Raw genomic sequence first — 9,757 nt, forward strand, 5'->3', positions numbered from 1 at the left:
TCACCGAACGCCTCTGGTATCATCAAATATCAATCTCTTTGGGTAGGTCAGTGTACTTGATCAGGTAGTATGGGTAGCACTGACAGCTATCAAAAACTACAAACATGGTGGGTTTGTCTAATTTGTCCACGCAGGTATCATAGAGACGGTACTTCCTTGTCTTGGAGGTGAGCGCTGGGGGGCGGCGGTACATGGCCCTCCCGACACTCACCTTCCCCACCAGGACTTTAGCCAGGAACATGTGGCGAAGCTGATCCGACCCCCCCTTGGCTGAGAAGTTGTAGGAGAAGGAGGCAGTTGTGGCAAAGTAGGAGCCAAACCCCAAAGAGGTTCCGTTGACTCCGGCCAAGCGAGGGTCGAAGTTGTTGTGGCAGATGTCTTCTGAGGCGTCTTTGGTCGTCCCGTGGAAGAGATGTCTCTCCAGAGGCCCCTTAGACGTGTTGTGCAGCTTCTGCATGTGCGCCTTGTGCCTGCAATGACGACGGAGATACTTTTACACATCATCATGCAGCACAAAACGGATGGATTTTAATAGTCTTGGACAACAAACATGAGAAGACAAGACAAAGAGACACAAACAGCAGCTGCACCTTTGGTACTTGTCCCAGTGGAGGACATTCTGAACTTGCTGAATGCTGATGATGTCCACCTTGGTCTCGGGAAGGCTCTCATAGAAGAGACTTTGGACCTTCCGGTAGGCCTGCGTCCCCGCCGGAACGTCTACCAGGCTGTAGTCCTCCTCTGAGGCCAGACACCACACCGGAGGATACCAGGAAGTGAACTCCTCCAGGGGGTTGACGCTGAAGTTTGCCCCACTAGCAGGCTCAGTGGGGTCAGTCTGGATTTCTGTCCTGAGTGTGGGGAGTAGAGGAGGGGAGGATATTAATGTGAAGAAGAGGAGATGTGAGAGCAATTTTAAAGGACTTACAAACAGCTTTCCTTTGCTGTTCATCTGAATTAGAGCGGTTAATATGAGAGACAGTGAAAAGATCTGGGTTACTAACTGCAGGTAAGGGTGCATGGAATCAGGGGAGCGGTAGACCGGTCTGCAGCGAACGTCTCTCTGGAACCCTGTGGTGATGTTGGTCTGGGTCATGGTGGTGAAGTCCAGCTTGTACTCCTGTGAGCTGATGTAGAAGGAGCACTCGGGCTCCTTTTCACTCATCTTCTTCAGGAGCAAGGTGGAGACGTTCTACGAAGAGATGAACCAATCAGTGAACAAGGAGCTGCTGGGTACAACTCGATGTCTTAGAAAGGCCCTAAATGCGTCATGGAGTGATGAGGGAAATGAAAAAAACTAAATTAGAGAGAAAGAGAAAAAGAAAAAAGCATTCACCTTGTTGTACTGTTCCCAGTTAAAGCTGTTCCACCAGTAGATTTTCCATTTGCTGGGAAAGTAAGGGTTCCTGAGCGGACTGTCAGAGTTGGTCAGTCGTCTCACTCCGTCGTACTTCGATGGGTCGTCCAACTCCATCAAGTCAAAGTTCAGTCTGTAGCGCATATCTCTACATGATTTAAAGCACAAAAAGGAGATTCCAATCAGAACCCACTAACTTTTGTTTTGCATTTAGGGACATTATACCATAAAATAGTAACATGCAGTGAAGCTAACTTCAGATTTTCCCTCTTACTCACCCATCCTTCATGCAAATCAAGTCTTGTTCAATGTTGCAATAGGTCCTTTCTAGTAAGACCTGAGAGCGAGGGGAGATGTCGATCCACTGATGTCTGGTCATGGACCACAGCTGCCAATGAAATGGGTAGGGCGTGTGGTGCATCTTACACTTCCTCCCTGAACGACACAAGCTTAAGAGGAAGTCGTCGCAGATCTGGATGTCACAGAGGCTCCTCGTGTGGAAAGGAAAGGGGACGGGTGCTTTGGATGGGGATTGCAGCTTGGTGGGCATGGTTGTTGGGGTCTGGGTGACGGGTAGGGCCGACTTCTTGGTAGTGGCGCTGGGCTGACTGGCAGGCTGGGGTTGGGTGATGATGAGAGGCAGGGAGACGATGAGGGAGGTGGCCGGCTTATGGTTTGGAGGTATTTTCTGTGGTTGACCTGGAGGGCATGGTGACAATTGGGTGCTGTTTTGGGAGAAGGTGAGCAGGACCGTCTGGGAGGGCCCAGATTGCTGCGCAATGGACTGGACGAACGTCTGAGGCTGCAGGATGCCAGAAGAAAGCGCTGAGGTCTGTACGACATTGGGAGTGCTCTCACTTTTGCTGGAAGTTGTACCCTTCCCCTGCTTAGGGGTCATAGGGGTTAAATGAACGCTGATGCTGTAGGGATTGACACTCCAGGCGACGTCAACCTGCTGGGATCTCACGGCCTCCCATACTGGGAGACTGGTGTTGGTGTCAGCAGGGATTTCCAGGAGGAGGAGGGACGGGCTCAGTAAGGTCACTATGGAGGATTTGGATGGGAGCTCTAAAACACTGAGTGCCATCTTTCTCTTCTTTCCTTTGAGGGATGCAACATCAGCCATCTTGAACTTCCTTTTTTTTTTAACAGTTCATTTTTAGTAAGCCGGTATGAAGAACATGGTGGAAGTTAAAAGTTAAATGGGTTTAGATTAAGCTAGTTAACCCCAATAAGTGTTGCACTAATTTCACCAGTTTTATCAGTAGCATTTGAAATAGTAAACAGTAAAGAATTAAGCTGAGCCATGTTATCTCGAGGAGGAAAATATTTCATAAATTACAGTAAATAACATTTATATATTCTGTTCATATTTTAGGTTCTGTATTGATGACCATCCACTGGAGCTCATAATTTATGTAAATGTAACTTTTCTCAACCTCCAGTAAAAACCCTAACCTTACGTTTTTAGAGAATTAAGAATTTGAAACACATTCTCATCTCAGCCTTTAGCTACACGCATTATTAGCATTGCAGCTAAAAAAAAAATAAAATAAAATAAAAATAAAACTGATGAACACGTTGATAAGTGTCAAACATTACCTGCTGTCCTGCTCAGGCCTGTAACGCTGTTGAGTCACCTCGCTGGATGAAAAAGCAGCTTCATACAAATCAACGGCGGTGGGAAAATGAATGAAAGTGAGTTTGTGGAGTTCCTCAGGGAAGAAGACTGAAGATTTGCACATCGATTAAGCAGAGAGGAGCCGGTGAGGTTTAGTGGGTGGGGTTCAAAATGCTGTTACAGAACCAAGAAACGCAAAAAAAAGAGAAGTAAATAATAAATAAATTACATAATAAACTCCTAAATTTAAATAATTATAATTCCTGAAGAAATTTTGAATGTGCCTGCTGCTTGGTGCGTATCCATCACACACATTTCAATTTCTTTCATTGAGTTTCATTCATTGGAGTCTTTTTGACCACTTACTTGCCACTGTAAGGTGAGAGGGTTCATACTTAAAACAACCATTCATTGTTTCAGTCGAGGCCAGAATGTCTAGACCACAAGAGGGACTTGCATGTTGCACAGAAATCAAGGGAAGTCACGATATTTGAAAATTCTTTATTTGTAATTTCAATGACATCATTAGTGTATTCACATAAAGCTATTTAATGTGTGAAACAAATTAGTAGATATAAACAGGGCTGGGCTCAAAAAAAGAAAAAAAAGGCATTCAGACTTTGACATGCAAAGGCAAAATCATTATGCAAAGTTGAATACATAAATTAAAGTTTTTAAAAATAAAAGTACTTTTTTTCAAGGTTACAATGCACCAAAGTACAAAAACAAGTTAAACTCTATGCTGCCACATTCTGTTTAACATCTCTAACCCTGCACTACATAAGTCCCCACTATTTCTTTAAAGTTCATTTCACTTCATTTTAAATATACAGATAAGGCATTCGTTTTATTTTATTCTGAAAAAAACATTTTATTGAACCAGGAAAGATAAGCAGATATGATGCCATTTGATTTCAGATTCTGAGTGTTCTCCTCATAATATGTGAAATTCAGAAATGCTCCTCTTCTTTTTTTTTTGCGCACGGAGTTGTGAAGCTGAAATGTTATTTCAACAATACACATCAGCCTTCACTGAGAGCTCCTTTGGTTCAACTGTCAGAGGACACTGCTGACAGCCCACCCAGAAGTAGGGAAAGACTTTCTCGGTGATGCTGTGCTTGAACGTGTAGATGTGTGTGTTGTCATGCGGGTTGTAGAAAGACACCCTGCCCTTGTCACAGTCCAGCAGCACTCTGATCCTCTGCGGGTTCTTCTTCAAGCCAAGTCGTGTTAGTGGAGACGTGCCTGCGAAGTACATTTTGTGGTAAAAGTACACACACAGGTAGCCGTTCACCAGCACCGAAGACACTTTCTCTTTCTTCTTGACAGATTCTTTAGCCACGCCGACGACCCATGCCGTGTTATCTCCCACGTTGACGTCCCAGGCGTGCTTGCCTGAGGCGAAGCCCTCGTGGCCCAGCACGCTTGTGTCGGGGTTGAACCTCTCCGGGTTGTCGGGCAGTTTCTGCTTCTCATCACTGTCACTGACGCTGCTGAGGTCGTCTGACAAGATGAGCCACGGGGCGGCAGAGTTTGGGTCTAGAATCACTGGGGCTGAAGAAAACATGGCAGATTGTCAGCTGTCTGCAGTTAGACACTTTGACTGTATCTCATTCAAAAATCACAACCCTTTCCTCCACCTTGGGAATCCACGAAGGGGAGCGAAACTGCAGCTCAAACTTTAAAGAATAAAACCTCACTGTGGCCTGAAAAGTAAGCTACAGTATGTGCTCACTGTATTTGATGATTTCATGCATCTTCTCCCACACATGGAACGCCAGGCAGCCCACATATTGGGCCACATCTATGAGTGCTCCTGGAGCCATAACTGGATCTTCAACTGGACAGTTAGCTCTGCAGAAAACAGAGTAAGAATATGCTATTTATGTCTCATGTTATGAAAGAGAAGAAAAACAAAAGTTTAAAATATAAAAGCTTTTTCCACCTTGCCAGGGTCCTCTTGCATTTCTGGAAAAAAAAGGCAAATTCACTTTTTCAGAGCCTTTTTTTAATGCAGGTATCAATGCACGTGTTCACATATCGAACATTTGCAGACTCACCTGAAGGACAGAGATGCCGTCTGAAGCTATCTCCTCCTCCAGGTCCTTGATGGATGCAGACACGGACATTATGTTTCTTTCCATTTCTTCAATCTTCTGCCTCATCTCTTCACTTTTCTCCTCTTTCTCCCTCCTCAGCGCCTCCATCCTGGCTGCCTCCTCCGCTTGAAGGAAGCTGTGAAATTTTTCAAACTCCTCACGGGTCCGTCTTTCCACGAATTGAGCCTGGACCTGAAATTAAAACCAGCATAAGCAAGACTTGGAAAGGACACGGCACGGCCTGTAAATGGGATGTTTGTATGAAATGTCACCTGAATGTGTTCCACAGTGTCTTCATAGTTTTTCTTCATTTTGTCAAATGCATCCCTCTTTTCCTGCAATGAGCTGAGGACTGACTTCATTCTCTCCTGAGTAGATAATTAAGAGAAAGTTATTTGATGGCCCCTTAACTTCAGGCTCATAACAGCTTTTCAGGGAACTCATAATGAAGTATATCATTACTCCACCTTTGTTTGGTTTTATTTTGAAGGATTTACCTTCACATCCACTACAGCCTCACTGACAGGGCAACAGTCATGCTGTTTGTGCTTCCTTGAGGTGTGGCAAACCACACAGATGGGCTCCTTGTCCGGCAGGCAAAAAAGCTTAAGCCTCTCTCCATGAAGTGGGCACATCTCCCCCGGATCACAGTACAACTCTCCTGCCTTCTCCTCCAGCTCCTCGCTCTCCAGGCTGACGTACGACTCGCACAGGTTCTTCAGGGTGAGACTGGGCACGGGATCATCCACGCTCTGGCTTCTGCACAGAGGGCAGTCACGGCTTCGGCCCCGTGCCGGAGTCCAGTACTGCTGCAGACAGGGTGCACAGAAGCTGTGGCTGCACTTGAGGACCACCGGGTCCCTGAAGATTTCACAGCATATGGGACAGGAGAGGTCGACCTCTGGGAGCGAGAGCCTGCCTGCCATTCCGACACTTTAGCTCCTGATTTACTCTGAAAACGAAAGTAAGGCAAAGGTGATCAAACACAGGGGAAGCCCTTGCTGACAATCTATTGCTTTGCAGTCTATTTACTGCACCCTGTGAAGACAACTGAACACAAACCAGTGTTAAAAGCCTTTAGATGCAAACTGAGCCACTGCCAGTTTCATATTAGAAGAGTTAGAGCCAAACATACCTGACAACCAAGGTCCTGTGACAGAAATGCGTATCTAACTGGGAGCACTTCCTACTTCCTGTTATGCTGAGTCACCCGAAGGAGGCGGAGTCTGAGAGGCAGAGCAGGCATTTTAACCCTCAACTTACTCCATGATTCCCAACTGAGGGAGAGAAATATGAAGGGTTGCAGATGATTAAAGGGTCAACAAATACAAATAATAGTGTTAACACAAAATTAAGTTGTTTTTCTCTTTTTTATTTTATTTTTATTATTTTTTTTAATATAATTTTTGCTTATTTCTTGTGAAACACAGAATGGAGTCATGTGATTAGGGCTCTAAAAATGAAAAGAACACTCTAAAAACTTTTTGAAAATCAAAAATATATAGTCTGTTGTTGAACTGTTCATCACTTCACGAAAGTAGATTCATCTTAAGTCTTCATGATTCGCAAGCCTGAGAGGTTGGGAACAACTGGTCTAGGTAATAGCTTAGATCTTAAATAATGCAATACAGTTAGAGAAAATACACTCATCATGAAATATTGAATAATCATGTGCGGTGCACATCTGCAGCCTGTTCTCATTTGTCTCTATGATGTATTTGGAGCTCTCAGCATATGATGCCATCTAGTGGTAAACTGCAGCTAAATGTTTTCCAAGTATTTTCCTATGTAGTCCAGCAGCAATGTACTCACTTTGCAAATTCAGTTTTCACTTATTATGAAAGGTTCATTGTTCAGTCAGTCGTCTACATGCCCACTATGTATATTCAGTACAGCAGTTTGTACTATGCTGCTTTCAAATTTATGCTCATATCATTTAACTGAATTAAAATGCTAATAAGAAAACTTCCCTGTAAATGTACCATTTGTCAAGTCTGTTGTAAAGTCCTTAGTCACTCTCAGGCATTTCTCCGTGTCTCCCAGGACACTTATTGTACAGTTTGCTGTAACTGTCCAACATGGCTTTCTTTGTATTTGTTGCTATTTCTATTCTCCAAAGTCCAAAGAACAACAACTAATAGACAGAGAAAAATGGAGTCTGCTCACTAGGGTTCTTACTCTGTGATAAATGTCTTGCGCAACCTCAGAGCATCAGTGTGCAGAGTCTATTTATCTTTATTTTTTATTCTGTCTACTTTGCAGTGCGGTTGTACCCGACCACCACACGGTGATTGTAACTTCATTAACTTAAAAAGGTAGCAGAAACTCTTCATCAGGAACGTTTGACATCAGTGAGCTGAGGCCTGATAACATGCTGTGTCTCCCTGGAGTCTGATTAGAGCCCTGGACTCATCAGGTCAGCACCTATAATCACCTGAGTTATAGTGAGTTATAGCAAGTCACCACATCCACAGATCCTCCTTGCAGCTTTGCATTTAAATGCAGGACATCGAGGGCTGTTCGCAGAAATGTGGGGAAAACAAACATGGCCACTGATGTTTGCCAGAAAAAAATGAATTAATGTTACTGTAATAATTAAAGCTATAATTAATTAAACAGTTTTAGAATTTTAGCTTCATATTTAACCTAACCTGTCATCCCGTTATGATAATATGCTTTTTCAGTTTTCACTACTTTTGATTACATTGGATTTAATTAATGTAATATTTATGCATAATTTATTGGCTGTGCTATTTGTGCAATAATATGATACTTAATGAGTTTGGTTACATTTACTTTATAGCTCCCTCAGCTGTGAAAAAGTAGGGATCTAAAATTTACATATATAATATTATATTTTGACTCAGAGCTGCAGGAGGAGATTTTACTGACATGAAAACCGGCAGTTTTACCTCTTGACTGATGGAGTAGCCTGTACTGAGCTTGTCCCATCCTGTCACCTTCAAGAGGAACTTGAGCATAAAGTCAAGTTTTTCTGAAAGTTACTTTTAATTGAGCCTTATTCTCTTCTCCTCATGTCCTCTATGCTTTCTTGACATGAGACTGGAAACACAGATGGTCTGTTTGTCATCCATAAAGGAGGATTTGAGTTTCCAGCAGATGCTCTCGTTGTTAATTTCTTCACTTCCCTCCCAGAATGACTCAGAGCTTTTAAAGACATGCTGAGCTCCGTTTTATTTGGGCGATAAAGCATTTTACTTTGCTATTTAGAGGAGGAAATCATAAATTACATATAATGTCTTTACAAGCCTACTTCATGCTTTATCTCATGCATTAAAATTAGTTCAATTATAATATAAGTTTAAATGCTTCGTGGAATTTGTGAACCTACTGTGTTAATATACTCTATATAATAAGAAATATTGATATAAGAGGATATGTGACTTTGACTGCAGTCTTAGTCTCAGAAGCATCCAGCTTATTGAGGGCATAAAATACTTTCTACCTTTGAATAAAACCAGTATTAGTTTCCCTGTTGTTGTAATTATTTGACACCACTAGATGTCAGTATTTACACACTTATGGAAAAGTCCGCTGGTGCCAAAAGATGCTGAAATTCTTGCAGAAGTGCAACTGTTTTGCATCAAAATGACTCGAGGTAAAGAGACAAATATGAGGAGATAAGGTGTGATTTATCTTAGCCGCCCATCACGGAGGCTTTGAAAAATACCTGTTACCTCAGGATAAAGCCGTTAAACGCTCACATTTACCTGAATGTCACTGTCTGCGGCCTCTCCTAGCCTGTAAATTGGTTGTCAGCCATTGTGACCCAGGCTAATAGTGATTCATTATTGCTCACACCCAGCAAGTGTTCGCAGGGCTTCATCTGGGCTGAAGGGGAAAGGGAAAGGAGGGGGGTGTTGGTGGCGTGTCAGTCTCTCACCATCTAATGAGGACAGGCAGGCTAACACACAGCAGAGACAGCCCCAGTCAGACCTATCTCACCGCCTGATGCTTTACTTTACAGAGAGCATCAGGGCCTGTCTGACACCGCTTTGACGAAAAGCTGAAGTGCAAATGCCGTCAGTGCGCGGAGCTTCTTCTTTTTAAGGGAAAGTATTGATGACTGCAGCTGAGAAGGTGCATTTAAAACATTATCAGTGGAGCATAACAGTTTCATATTTATTTCACCCTTGTACAAGCCTATACTTGCAAATATGTGACAAAAAGTCAATAGTCTATTACTCAGCTGTGCTATGCAGTTAAGCTGGACGATAAAAAGTGAACTAAATCCGGTGATTTACGACAGGCCGTAAGAGGAAGAAATGAAGGAGGAATGAAAGAGAGAGAGAGGTTTTATTTTATGGATTGATGGTGTTAGGTATAGTTCTCCCCAGAGTCCCCTCCACTTCATGACCGGCTGTATGCTTACACACCTGCTTAGTTTTCTGCGACAAAGATAGTAAAGTATTTCATGTTATTTCCACTTCCTCATAATGCAACTTTAAAAACAGTTTATAAGTTGTAACTGGTGGCTTTGAACAAATTAAGTCACCAACACAACACTATCATCCACCTTTTTGACTTTTTATTTGTAGCAAAGATGCTATTTTATAACAACATTAGTATTCTTTTAGAGTAATGTGTCTGACCACTTCAATATCAGTCCAATATTCACTCTCCTTTTAGTTGTTTTTGGTCTCCTGCTACTCCCGAGGG

At 42.9% G+C, this 9,757-nt stretch overlaps 2 protein-coding genes across 2 annotated transcripts; both read right to left on the reverse strand.

The window, feature by feature from the left end:
- Positions 1–22: 22 nt before the first annotated feature.
- Positions 23–2,483, reverse strand: LOC111224559 (TCDD-inducible poly [ADP-ribose] polymerase-like). The gene is made up of 5 exons (XM_022749099.1): positions 1,636–2,483; positions 1,337–1,505; positions 1,001–1,192; positions 591–838; positions 23–470 (listed from the first exon to the last, which is right to left on the reverse strand). The coding sequence occupies exons 1-5, from the start codon at positions 2,481–2,483 to the stop codon at positions 23–25; spliced, it is 1,905 nt and encodes a 634-aa protein (XP_022604820.1).
- Positions 2,484–3,475: 992 nt separating this feature from the next.
- On the reverse strand, positions 3,476–6,394 carry LOC111224785 (tripartite motif-containing protein 35-like). Its single transcript, XM_022749427.1, has 7 exons — positions 6,213–6,394; positions 5,575–6,029; positions 5,350–5,445; positions 5,039–5,269; positions 4,924–4,946; positions 4,714–4,832; positions 3,476–4,532 (listed from the first exon to the last, which is right to left on the reverse strand). The coding sequence occupies exons 2-7, from the start codon at positions 6,001–6,003 to the stop codon at positions 3,988–3,990; spliced, it is 1,443 nt and encodes a 480-aa protein (XP_022605148.1). The 5' UTR covers positions 6,004–6,029; positions 6,213–6,394; the 3' UTR covers positions 3,476–3,987.
- Between the last annotated feature and the right edge of the window lie 3,363 nt (positions 6,395–9,757).

Source organism: Seriola dumerili, unplaced genomic scaffold (genome assembly GCF_002260705.1).
Source record: "Seriola dumerili isolate Sdu_G_001 unplaced genomic scaffold, Sdu_1.0 BDQW01000138.1, whole genome shotgun sequence".
NCBI classification, from domain to species: Eukaryota; Metazoa; Chordata; class Actinopteri; order Carangiformes; family Carangidae; genus Seriola; species Seriola dumerili.